Source organism: Culicoides brevitarsis, chromosome 3 (genome assembly GCF_036172545.1).
Source record: "Culicoides brevitarsis isolate CSIRO-B50_1 chromosome 3, AGI_CSIRO_Cbre_v1, whole genome shotgun sequence".
NCBI lineage: Eukaryota > Metazoa > Arthropoda > Insecta > Diptera > Ceratopogonidae > Culicoides > Culicoides brevitarsis.
The window spans coordinates 28009503-28021852 of NC_087087.1; the positions used below are offsets into that span (position 1 = coordinate 28009503).

General features: G+C 29.0%; 4 protein-coding genes across 8 annotated transcripts; 1 reads left to right on the forward strand and 3 right to left on the reverse strand.

Annotated features, from left to right (window-relative positions):
- Window positions 1-477: 477 nt before the first annotated feature.
- On the reverse strand, window positions 478-2847 carry LOC134834945 (adenosine receptor A2b-like). Its single transcript, XM_063849776.1, has 3 exons — window positions 2040-2847; window positions 744-1107; window positions 478-636 (listed from the first exon to the last, which is right to left on the reverse strand). The coding sequence occupies exons 1-3, from the start codon at window positions 2634-2636 to the stop codon at window positions 566-568; spliced, it is 1032 nt and encodes a 343-aa protein (XP_063705846.1). The 5' UTR covers window positions 2637-2847; the 3' UTR covers window positions 478-565.
- Window positions 2848-4175: 1328 nt separating this feature from the next.
- Window positions 4176-5707, reverse strand: LOC134835457 (adenosine receptor A3-like). The gene is made up of 2 exons (XM_063850334.1): window positions 5344-5707; window positions 4176-4801 (listed from the first exon to the last, which is right to left on the reverse strand). Exons 1-2 carry the CDS (start codon window positions 5705-5707, stop codon window positions 4176-4178), a joined length of 990 nt encoding a protein of 329 aa, XP_063706404.1.
- Window positions 5708-6790: 1083 nt separating this feature from the next.
- On the forward strand, window positions 6791-8683 carry LOC134835458 (adenosine receptor A3-like). Its single transcript, XM_063850336.1, has 2 exons — window positions 6791-7199; window positions 8070-8683. The coding sequence occupies exons 1-2, from the start codon at window positions 6791-6793 to the stop codon at window positions 8681-8683; spliced, it is 1023 nt and encodes a 340-aa protein (XP_063706406.1).
- Window positions 8684-8733: 50 nt separating this feature from the next.
- Window positions 8734-12041, reverse strand: LOC134834200 (nuclear transcription factor Y subunit gamma). 5 transcript variants are annotated; one of them, XR_010162152.1, is made up of 4 exons: window positions 11864-12041; window positions 10363-11044; window positions 9780-10217; window positions 8734-8877 (listed from the first exon to the last, which is right to left on the reverse strand). XR_010162152.1 is itself a non-coding variant. In XM_063848784.1 (4 exons), exons 1-3 carry the CDS (start codon window positions 11884-11886, stop codon window positions 9894-9896), a joined length of 1029 nt encoding a protein of 342 aa, XP_063704854.1. In that variant the 5' UTR covers window positions 11887-12041; the 3' UTR covers window positions 8734-8877; window positions 9869-9893. The 5 variants fall into 5 exon arrangements, 2 of the variants coding, with proteins under 2 accessions (XP_063704854.1, XP_063704853.1); XR_010162151.1 differs by having other exon boundaries at window positions 9733-10217; XM_063848784.1 differs by having other exon boundaries at window positions 9869-10217.
- Window positions 12042-12350: the final 309 nt, after the last annotated feature.

Here is a 12350-nt window from a genome sequence, read left to right on the forward strand (position 1 = left end):
AGGAGTTCGGCAAAATCGTCATCCGCAAAAATACGAAGAGCAATTTGGAGCCCGTGACCCTTGGAGGCATCAAAACTCGCGATATTCGATCGACTTTGATACTTTTCGTCACGATAATTCTCTTTTTACTCACCTATTTGCCCGGAATTACGCTTCTGATCATGTTTGAGATATTTCCGGACAAGATTTCGTTGGAGGGAGCCTTAGCCTGTTATGTCATCAGTCAAATGAACTCCATGATAAGCCCTTTTTTGTACATGAGAAATATTCCGAATGCGAGTGGAGTCATTAGGAGTTGGATAAAGTGCGGAAAAAAGGAATTAAGCTCTTCGTCGTTTGTGAAATGAACAATTTCCCGCTAAAAAAAGTGATTTTTTGAACAGAAACGGGCTGTTAAGGGTCCAAGAATCCCATTTTGAAGGTCAAGATGCACTAAAAACTATAAAAAATGATACAAAAAAAGAAGATTTTGTATGAAATTCTGACTTTTAGTGCAAAAAACACATAAAATAGTGATTAGATCTCAATATTATTCCACAATAAGTGATAAAAAATATTTTTTTTCTCATTCAATAACTTCCAGTTCATTGTTGCCACTGAATTCAGCGGGTGCCGTTGTTGATCTCGTGATTTTTCCTTTGAAATGAAATAAAAAACAAACAAAATTACATCCGTATTCGTTAATTTCTTAAATTTTTTATTAGATCACATCACGAATTTCTACAATAAAGTCATCACATTACCTTCCGTTTCGGCTTGTGGTGCGCGACAGAGAAATCTCTTCAGTGCTCGCCGGATATCCTTGAGCGTGAATGCATAAATTACGGGATTTATCATCGAGTAGACTTTCAATACGGTACACACGAGAAACATTTCCGTCACACTTCCCAAAATCGGTCGGATTTTGTGCACAATGAGAATGACGACAGCGGGCACCCAACAAAGCAGGAACACGATGACGGTGAAGAAGAGGATGAGCGTCGCACGAACTTCGCGAACTTTTAGCATGTCTGATAGACGGAGATCTCCGGCATTTTCCAGTTCGCGTTGCACTTGGAGCCAGGCGAAAAATGAACGTTTTGAGCTTTTGACTGCGGTTGAGTTGAACTGAAATGAGAAAAATTAAGAATTTTTGTTTTTTTAAATATTTAAATATTAAATAAATATTTATAAATTATAAAAAAATAAATATTTTATAAATTTTGATATTTTTCAACGAATTTTAAAAAAATATTTTCAGTTTTTTTTAATTTTCAAGAAAAAAAATTCACGCATTATTTATGCGTATCTTAAATTTTTAAGATATGTTTTGTTTGTTATTTTTTTAAATTAAAATTAATTAAATTTAATTTTATTTAAAAATTAGGTATCTATATTAAATTTTTTATTTATTTAAAAATTAATTTTAATTTTTTTTTAAATTTTCTTTAATTTAATTATTTTAATTTTAATAATTTTTAAATTCTGTAAGAATTTTATTTTGAATTTTTTCATAATATTTAATCAATATTTTAGTTTTCATTGAATTTTAGTCTAAATTTTTAAAAATGTTTTTAAAATTTCCACAATTTTTAGTATAAAGAAGTTTTTTTTAATTTTTTACTAGATTTTAAATTTTTAAAACCTTCAAAATTTCCCATATTCTTATATTTTTCAAATTAATTTTTATTTTTTAATTTTTAATATAGAAATTTATTGTTTTTAATTCAATAAAAGGTAATTCAAAAAAAACAATTTTTTTTTTCTAATTTTTTTTTGTTTGAGTTTTGTTTAACCTTATTTTAAATTTTTCAAAATTTCTTATCACAATTAAAAAAAAAATATTTTTTTAAAAAATAAAAAAAAAATTTAACTTAATTTCTCATTTTAAAAATTTTCTCAGAAATAAAGTTTATTTTAAATATTTAAATTTTTAATTATTTTTTCTGAATTTTTTCCTTCAAAAAAAAAATTTTTTTTTTTTAAACTGAAATTTTTTAATTTTTTCATATTTTTTTTTTACAAATTTTCAAGATAAAAAATAAAAAAAAATTACTCACAACTTTATTCATTGCTCCGAAAATCGCAACATTCAATCCGATAGTCACCAAAATGCACGGAAAAATAAAGAAAAACGTGACAAAAACCAAAAATCCCGGCTTCAAGACATTCCCAATCAAAATGCACGACGTCGTATTGAGTCTCTCCATCACAACTGGCCTCAATTTGTTCCTGTCTTGCTCAAAAAACAAACTTGACAGTCCAACACAGGCTCCAACAACCCATCCAACGCCAATTATCACGAACGATTTCCGATCTGTCATTTTTGCCTGATACTCCAAGGGATGCCCAATAGCGAAATACCGATCGAGACTCGTCACGATTGTGCAAACAAGCGATATTGTGTGCGCCGTTGTGAGCAAAGTCACTTCCAGATGACACGAGGAATCGATTAATTTGAGTCCGGATGCCATGTGAATGAGGACACCACACCCGAAAATCGCGTGAACGAGATCCGCGACGCAGAGCGAGATGACAAAATTGTGCGAAATTCGTCGATTCCGAAAGTCTTGCGACAAAAGCCCAAAAACTATAAGACACTCGAGCACCGTCGTCACCAAAATCACGGAATTTATGACGAGAAAAGTGATTTCCATGCTGCCGATGAGTAATTTATGCGGCAAAAAAACGTTCACTGAGCTGGAAAATTTGTAAACACGCGGGAATTTTTATGGATTTCCCAGCATATTATGAGTAAACATTAAAAATTAATGACTGTGCAGCGACGGTGACTTCATCAAAAGAACCGCAATTTCATATTTTTGTTCAAGTAAATATTTAGAAACGCTCGATTGGGTCGACAGGAAGCTCGTGTGAATGCCGCAACGACCGAAAATCAACTGAATAATCATTTTCACACACGCACTCGACACGGAAAATGATGGAAAGAGAGAGATAGTGAGTTTTTCCAGTAAGTGACGGGCATGTGTGTGTGTTTATTTTGCTTTCTGCTTAATATCACTTATCAAATTTTATTGAGTGATGCAAGTGCGGTGAGAAAATTGGTGCCTGTCGATGAAAATCTTGCAGTAGGATGGACCAAAAAGTCAAAAATTTGCCAAAATTTGATAGAAATCCTGTTTTTTTCTCCTAAAAAGATAAAAAATATTTAATTTTTTATTTAAAAAATAATAATAAATATTTTACTATGAAATTTTATTTAAAAAAATAATTATAAATTTTCATAATATTTTTTTTTTAATTTTCATAAAATTTTATTATTTTTCATAATTTTTTTTTTTATTTTCATAATTTTTTTTTTTTATTTTCATAATTTTTTTTTAATTTTTATAAAATTTTATTAATTTAAAATTTAAATTTGTCAATTTTAAATTTAAAAAAAAAAATTAATTTTAGAACCAAAAATTCAGATTTTGTTTAAAATTTTAACAAAATATTATTTTTTTTTTTTTTGAAATTTTGAATTTTTAAAAATTAATTTTTGCCTTAGAATGAAAATTTTTGTGCAAGAAATTAAAATTTCATAAAATTTATTAAAATTCAAGCAGTTTATGTAAATTTTTAATTTAAGAGAAAAATTTTTGGTACCAAACATCGATTTTTTAACAAAAAAAATAATAATTTTAACTCAAAAAAGGTAAAAATTTTATATAGAAAAAAATTTTCAGTTTTTAGCTCAAAATCGACGTTTTAGATCCAAAAAGTCAGGTTTGTATGAATTTTCATTAAAATTTTATCAATTTCAACCAGATTTTTATTTTTTGGAAACAATTTTTGGCCTCAAATGAAAATTTTTAACCCAAAAAATGAATTTTTAGACGAAAAATAGCCATCCTACTTACCAATTTGATGAAAATTTGTTTATTTTTTCTCACTAAACGCGACTATTGTTGTGTTTTTGCTCGATCCAGACCGCAATCAAGGTTAATGTCAAGACATGAAAAAACAATCTGACATCATCTAGCAAGTCAAACTCATAAAAATTCAAAAGTCGTGTAACGCAGTGTGAAAATTCTCATTAAAACATGAGTGTCTCGTGAAGATAAGCGTCATAAATTTCTTTTTCCGTCAAAATCGACAGTAAAATCGATCACTCATCACTCGTGTTCCGTGAAAAAAAAATAATTTTTGACATTGATTGATTTATTGGCGGAATTTTTCGTGGACAAGAATGATTATTTCTCATCTTTTGCGCTACTTCCCGTCGTTTCCGAGAGTTGTGATGACCATCCAACGACCCGTTTAGCGGATTCGCGCCACTTTTCGATGTGATAAACGTACAAAAAGGGATTTATCATCGAATTCAGCGAGACGAAGGTGTAACAGACCATTGCCGAGTGCGCATAATTCATTTCCGGATAGAAGCGTCGCGTGATATTCAAGATTATGGGCCATGGTAACCAACAGAGGATGAAGAGAAAGACTGTAGCGAACATCAAGAGTGTCGTTCGGATCTCGCGAACTCGTCTGGCTTCACTAACAGCGTCTTTGGTGAGGATGACGGACTGTTCCCGGTCGATTTCTTGCATTTTCTGGCTCTGACGGAAGATTTGGGTGAGTGTCATGTCGTTCATTGTGGGTTTTATCCGTTTTCTCCATTGTCGGTAGATCAGGGAATATGCCACGATGACAATTAACGAGCAAAATGGAATGGCAACGAAGACAATAAACATCAAGAATCCCTTGTGGTAACGAGATCTGATCTCGAAACAGCTCAAATCGGGATTTGGCGGCTCAACGGCGAAGACAAAGCATAAACAACCGATTATCCATCCCGCGATCCAACATAATACGATGGTTCCTGAAAAGAAATTTTGATTTAAAATTTTATTAAAAAAAAAATTAATTAATAAAAAAAAATATTTTAATTAATGAAAATTAAAAAAATAAAATAAATATTTTAATAAATATTAATAAATGTTCAAAAATTGAAAATAAGTAAATAAAAATTATTTTTTAAAAAATAAATAAAATGTAAGAAATAAAAAATAAATTTAATAAATTAAAAAAAAAAAATTTTAAATATTAAAAAATTAATAAAAAAAAAAATATAATTAAAAAAATAATAAAAAAAATTAAAATTAAAAAAAAAAAATTTAAAATAAAATAAATTAAAAATTATTTTTTGAAAAATCAAAATTGAAAAAAAAATTTTTTTCTAAAATTTAAAAAAAAATTAAGAATTTTTAAAAAAAATAAAAAATTAATTATAAATAATTTTTAAATTAAAAAAAAATTAATAAAATTAAAATTAATTAAAAAAAAAAAAATTAATTCAAAATATTTAAAAAAAATTATTAAAATTAAAAATTTAATTTAATTAAAAAAATCAAAATTACTCACTTCCAATTATCCGTCCTGTGGCTTTCGTGTGATAATGAATTGGATGAATGACAGCCCAATAGCGTTCCAGCGAGGCAGTTACCGTATTGAACAGCGACACAAAACAAATCGAGAGTCGTACGGCACAAATTGCGACACAATCGAAACTCCCGAGAGGCGCCGTGATGCAAAGAACGATCGTCAATGGAATTCCAACGCATCCCTGAAGCAAATCTCCGATGCCGAGCGATACGACAAACGCATGTGTCTTTCTGAGTGACCTTCGTTGCTGGTAAAAAAGAATTAGGGCAAACGTATTTGCTGTTATTGTGACAACCGAAATCACGGAATTTATTGAGACAAAAATTATGCGAGATGTGTCCATCGTGGTTGCGAGTCAATGAATTAATGCATGACAAGAAAAAAGATTTTTTTTAAGTGAAAGAGAGACTTGCGCAAACAAATTTCCGCTTGATTCATTGTGACGCAGGCGGTTACTTATCACTGATCTGATGATGCTTTTTACGTCTCACATGCGACACGAGACTAAAAAAATTTTTTTTAATAAAAATTTTTTATAGAAGTTTGGTTAAAAATCATCAAAAAATCAAAATTTGACCTTGACTTATTCTTGAACTTAATCTTAAACCAAAAATTCTTTTAAGTCAACAAATTTTTTTCATTTTTTTTTAAGTTTTAAATTAAGGTTTTAAGTTTTTTTTAAGTTTAAGTAAATTTTTTCGGCTCTGAAAGAATTCAAGAGCATTCAGTCTGCAGGTTTAAAAAAAGTTTTTGACTTTTTAAGCTATTCGACTTAAAACTTAAACTACTAAAAATTTATAACTTACTTAAGTTTGACTTAATTTACTTTTTTTTTAAATTTACAGAAGAAAATTTCTCAAAATTTGGTTTAAATTTAAAAAAAAAAAATAATTAAGTTTTAACTTATTTGAAATTTTTCTTAACTTAAGCTTAAGTTTATTAAGTCAAAATATTATTTTGACTTAAGCTTAAGTTTGAGTTCAACATAAGTTTTGTAAGCTTAAGTCATAAATTTGCTTCTGGCCTGCTTTTCACTTTTACTCAATAATTTTTACTTAATTGAGCTTAATCTTAAGTCGCTTAAGTCGCAAGCGAAAAAAAATTAAAATTTATTGACTTAATCTTAAGTAAAAGCCAATTGATCAAATTAAGTCAACATTAAAAGCTTTTGACTTAAGCTCATAAGCTTAAGTTTTTGTCTTAAGTCAATCAATTTATGACTTAACCCAATTTTTCGGGGCTTTTCGAAAATTTAAGCTTTTAGTATTGACTTAAAACTTTGACTTAAGCATTCTTAAGTATAAGATTTTTACTTTTAACTTATTCTTAAAAGCTTTTAATTCAATTAATTCCTTGCATTTCCGTTCCAGATTGATTTTAATGTTATTCAAAGTGATGCAAAAAAAATCATTCAGTTTATTACGAGATGTCTTTTGCTGAAGAGTTCCCTCCAATCTATCGTTTCGAGGACACGAATGATCTTCGTCTTACTTTTGGCTTCCTAAACGCTGCAGTAATCGCAGGAACGTTGCTTGGATGCACTTTTTTCCTGTATCTCTTCTATTTGGAACGAAAACATCGGAAAATCTCGCATAATTATGTGATCTCGATGTGCTGCGGTGACATCCTGCACGCTGGATTGGGCTGCTCGATGGTTATTTGGCTTTGTAATGAACTAAAATTATCGGATGACCGTTGTCCGCTTGCCACGTGCCTGCTCATGTTATCCGTTTACGTATCCTTGTTTACCTTGACATCCGCCGCTATCGATCGGTACATTGCTATTTGTCGTCCGTTGGAGTATCAGAAGAAAATGACACACAGTTTGTCGTATTGTGAGTAAAACTAAAATTAAAATTAAAATTAAAATTAAAATTAAAATTAAAATTAAAATTAAAATTAAAATTAAAATTAAAATTAAAATTAAAATTAAAATTAAAATTAAAATTAAAATTAAAATTAAAATTAAAATTAAAATTAAAATTAAAATTAAAATTAAAATTAAAATTAAAATTAAAATTAAAATTAAAATTAAAATTAAAATTAAAATTAAAATTAAAATTAAAATTAAAATTAAAATTAAAATTAAAATTAAAATTAAAATTAAAATTAAAATTAAAATTAAAATTAAAATTAAAATTAAAATTAAAATTAAAATTAAAATTAAAATTAAAATTAAAATTAAAATTAAAATTAAAATTAAAATTAAAATTAAAATTAAAATTAAAATTAAAATTAAAATTAAAATTAAAATTAAAATTAAAATTAAAATTAAAATTAAAATTAAAATTAAAATTAAAATTAAAATTAAAATTAAAATTAAAATTAAAATTAAAATTAAAATTAAATTAAAATTAAAATTAAAATTAAAATTAAAATTAAAATTAAAATTAAAATTAAAATTAAAATTAAAATTAAAATTAAAATTAAAATTAAAATTAAAATTAAAATTAAAATTAAAATTAAAATTAAAATTAAAATTAAAATTAAAATTAAAATTAAAATTAAAATTAAAATTAAAATTAAAATTAAAATTAAAATTAAAATTAAAATTAAAATTAAAATTAAAATTAAAATTAAAATTAAAATTAAAATTAAAATTAAAATTAAAATTAAAATTAAAATTAAAATTAAAATTAAAATTAAAATTAAAATTAAAATTAAAATTAAAATTAAAATTAAAATTAAAATTAAAATCTTTTCAGGCATCATATCACTCGGTTGGATCCTCGCCCCGATCGCTGCAACTCCCTTATACTTCATGCGTTCCAACAAAAGCATCACAAAACCCAACGAACTGTGTCTCTACCTCGCTTGGGTCTACGATTTGGAGTACCTCCTCGGCTATCTCATGCTCATAATGTCAATTTGCGTCATAATTGTCGTCATTTTGTACGCAAAAATCTACATCTCGCTCCGAAAAATGTTCCATTCGTCCCTCGGCACGACAGAATTTCGCTCAATTCTCACCTACCTTCGAGACAACAAGGAAAATACCGTTATTGGGCTCTTAAAAGTGCGCGAAGTGAAAGTTACGTGCATCATGTTTGCCACTGTCATGAGTTTCGTGTTATGCTGGACCCCTTGCATCATCGTGGTTTTTTTCTTCAATCACAAACCGAACGAAGTAACAAAACCAATTTTGATCGCGTATCTCTTTCCGAAGTTTTATTCGATGATAAATCCCATTTTTTACGCTTATGCCATCAAAAATGTGCGATTAGCGTTCAACAGGAACCTCAGAAGACTTTTCGGACTGAGAAGAATTGTTGAGAAGCAAGAAAGTGAGAAGAAGGTTGAAACGCAAGAAACGAGTTAGAGGAAAAAATCGATTTCAACTCAAAAAATTTATTCTAAAACATTGAGTTACATTGCTTACTTAGCTAAAATTACTTGCTTACTTATCTAAATCTAACATGGATTTGATGAAAAACATTAAAATCTTGTGTGATCGAATATTTTTTTTGTTCTTCTTATATTCTAACAAGGTACGACAACAACGTGGTGCGTAAACTACGAAGGTCAATGCAATAATCAATTTTTTTTTCGATTTCTTTCTTAAGAATTTTAATAATTTTTTAAGATTTTACAACATTTTATGAAAATTTGTTAAAATTAAAATAACTTTCTTTGTAAATTTTTAAAAATTTCGAAAAATATTGATTTGAAATTAAGAAAAAATTATGAAAAAATTAAAATAAAATTTTTAGAAATTATTCATTTTTGGAAAAGATTTATAACCTAAACTATTCAATTTTAATATTTTTTTTTTTCAAATTTTTGCACATAAATTTTAATAAATTTGATGAAATTCGAATAACTTTACTGTTAAAATATCAAAAAAAAATTAAAATTCTGACTTTTTAATGATTTTTCTCTTATTTTTATATTCTATAATTATTTTTTTTAATTTTTTAGAAACAGAAATTTTTTAAGATTGAGGTTTGGTAGTTAAACAAAAAATTTAATTTTTTTTATAAAAAAAAAATCTTCTAAAAATTGAAAAGTTCTTGTTTATTTTTTTTTTATAAATTTTGAAAATTTAATTTTTAAATTAATTTTTTAAATTTAATTTTTTTTAATTTAATTTTTTAATTATTTTTTAAATTTAAATTTTTACATAATATTAAACATTTTTTCACAAAAAAATAAAAATTAATTAAAAATGATTTTTTTTTTACCAAAAATTTACAAAAATGGAACATAAATATTAAAATTTTAAAGAATTTTGAACAATTTTTTTATAAAAAATTTTTTTCACATTGAAATTTTTGTCAAAAATAAAAAAAAAATATAATTTCTTATTTTTTAGAAGTTAAATATCCGAAAAAATTAGAAATCCAAATAATTTTCGATTATTGCATTGACCTAAAAGATCATTTCTAAAGACTTAAAAGGTACGCCAATTTATTTACATTTTTTTTTTGTTCGTTTTTTAAGTAAAATTGCTTGTGATCCAAAGAGTTCGTCTCTCCTTAATATTATCTAAATATTATATTTTTACCGTTGGCGGTAAGGATCACGTGCTGCTAGTTGCCCGACGTACTGGGACTCGTGATGATTTGCGACTGCGATGTTTGCGGCGTTTGTGACTGTGATGTCGTCGTAGTTCCCTGTTGTTGTTGTTGCTGCTGCTGCTGTTGTTGCTGTAAAAGCGTTTGTGCCTGCGCCGCACTTAAGAAAGTCATTTGATTCGTCGGTGATATGATCTGGGCTTGGGCAAATTGTTGTCCGGCTGCTGTTGGTTGCGCCAGAATGATCGGTTGCTGAGCTGTGTTCGCGGTTGTGGCTTGCGACGTCGCTTGCGGAAGTTGAGCTCGAATGAAATTTATTTGACTCTGGTTGAGAGCGACCTGAAAAGAATTTTTTTTTATTAAATTTTGAAATTTTTGATCTAAACCAAGCAAAAAAAAAATAAATTTTAGACATTTTTTCTAAAAATCAACTGAAATTGCCAGATTTTGGTCGAAAATTGATAAAAATCGTTAAAAAAATTACCGGAATTTGTGTAACTTCTCCATTTGGCCCGACAATCGATTGCAAAAGTGTCAGTTGTTGCGGCGCCGTTGCTCCCGGCAAAATTCCATTAATGCCCAATTGCGGAATTGCTTGTCCCTGTTGAATGGGAATTATCATGGGACTCGTTATCAGTTGATTTGGCGATACCACAGTCGCTGTTTGCGGTGTTACGGTTGCCGTTGCCGTGCCATCTGTCGTTGTCGTGCCTCCTACGGTCTGATAACAAAATTGAACTGGCGTCGCTTCCACAGTAGTCTTCGTCGTTTCACTTTCCTTCTTCGGCTTGATCTCGTCACGCGGCACAATATCGATCAAAAAGTCAAATTGATCATATTTCGAAATTGCCATCGCAATATCGTTCCGTTGCAGTGTCCGACGCTTATTGTCGTCCGTATGAAGCCATGCCCGAAGTGTCAGTTCGTGAATAAAAAGCTCACATGCCTTGGCGAAAAGTAACGGCGCCTCTGCCGAGATCATCTTGACATCTTCGTCGAGCTTCATGATCTTCTTGATGCGTGCCAGCGGGAGAATTTGGTTGCCCGGCTCGATATTTTTGATTTTTTTCACCTCCTCGAGCATCTTGGGCCAAAAAGCGTCGATCGCGACTTGCGCTTCCGTTGGATGTTCGGGATCGCCACCCGTAAGGGAGTCATGTTCCTCGCTGCGGGACGAAAAAAAAATGAAAAAAAAAAGTTAGTAGGTGGAATGTAAATTTTTTCCCTAATTTTTACTTCTTTGCGATTTGCAATGAGACTATCTGAGAGCATTTTTATTGAATGTACGAGTGCCCAATCAATGTTCATTCTGCTGAAAACAAAATAGTCTACTGGCTGGCAGTACCAATGTACGAAGGAACGCTCGCTATACGACAATTGACTGTTTTTCGTATCGAGCGTTGATTGTTGTTGGCTTGTTCTCCCCCTACACTGATTCTCACACAGTCTCTCGTACAAGCACGCACAATTATTGGGGGTTCTTCAATAATTTCCTAACATTTCCCAAAATTTAATTTCAATTAAAAATCTTTTTTTAGTGGTTTCTAATTAAAATTTCATCAAAAAAATCGAAATTTTTAAGGAAATTTTTTTGTTACGAAAATCCGTGCACGACCCCTGATGATACAAACACCAATAGTGCACATCTGCCAACCAGATGTAATTATTAAAATTAACCCGGAAAACTATAGCAAACCAGTGCGAATCGAGGATGGACTGTCAAGAGCATTGGCTGGCTCATTTTCCTCTCGTCACTGGGCTCCAAAGGTCCCAAAACCGTAAAATATCAAAGAACCAAACATTCCTCTCCTCGAATCACGTCAAATGTTTATTTCACACAAAATTCTCTTCAATCTTTTCATTATTGCACTTCCGATGATCATTTAACCGGCTTTTAGTGTCGCAGTTCCCTTTGAAACACCGAAAAATGCTCGAGAAACGAGTTTTTTCGTACTTTTTGGACGCATCAAAAGCACTTTACTCACCCAATTGTCACAATCATCGACATTTTTCACTGTTTGTTCCGGCTTTTTCGCGTATTTCACTTGTTTCAGCAGTTTCTCCCGTATTTGCCGCACTTTTCCGCAACTTTTCGGCAGCCAATCTATGAGTTATCAATAGCTAAATGAATGTTTTGATAATTAAAGCAGCGTGTGATTGGTTGACGATGGCTGGCCAATTGAATTTTCATTGAAATTTGCTGTACGTGACGTTCGCTGTACGAGTTCTGTGGCATTGAATTGATGAGGCGTACGGAAATGTGGAACCCAAGGCGTAATTTGATGACCCAGCTAACATTTGCTGTAATGTTGAAATAATTTTTCATGATTTTTTAATGAAAATTAACATAAAAATATATTTTAAAGTGAATTTTAATGATTTTAAACAAAAAATATTTAATAAAATTATTAAAATAAAATAAAACTCGAAAAATATATAAAAATTTAATGCAAAAAAGTAAAAATAAATAAT

Excerpts from the sequence above, each read along its gene's own strand:
- LOC134835457 (XM_063850334.1), bottom strand. The coding sequence starts at position 5,707 with ATGGACACATCTCGCATAATTTTTGTCTCAATAAATTCCGTGATTTCG. Across the intron at positions 4,802-5,343 it reads CACAGGACGGATAATTGGAA|GAACCATCGTATTATGTTGG; the intron begins GTGAGTAATTTT and ends ATTTCTTTTCAG.
- LOC134835458 (XM_063850336.1), top strand. The coding sequence starts at position 6,791 with ATGTCTTTTGCTGAAGAGTTCCCTCCAATCTATCGTTTCGAGGACACG. Across the intron at positions 7,200-8,069 it reads GACACACAGTTTGTCGTATT|GCATCATATCACTCGGTTGG; the intron begins GTGAGTAAAACT and ends AAATCTTTTCAG.
- LOC134834200 (XM_063848784.1), bottom strand. The coding sequence starts at position 11,886 with ATGTCGATGATTGTGACAATTGG. Across the intron at positions 11,045-11,863 it reads TCGATGATTGTGACAATTGG|CGAGGAACATGACTCCCTTA; the intron begins GTGAGTAAAGTG and ends TTCGTCCCGCAG. Across the intron at positions 10,218-10,362 it reads GAGAAGTTACACAAATTCCG|GTCGCTCTCAACCAGAGTCA; the intron begins GTAATTTTTTTA and ends AATTCTTTTCAG.
- LOC134834945 (XM_063849776.1), bottom strand. The coding sequence starts at position 2,636 with ATGGAAATCACTTTTCTCGTCATAAATTCCGTGATTTTGGTGACGACG. Across the intron at positions 1,108-2,039 it reads TCGGAGCAATGAATAAAGTT|TTCAACTCAACCGCAGTCAA; the intron begins GTGAGTAATTTT and ends TTCTCATTTCAG. Across the intron at positions 637-743 it reads ACCACAAGCCGAAACGGAAG|GAAAAATCACGAGATCAACA; the intron begins GTAATGTGATGA and ends TTCATTTCAAAG.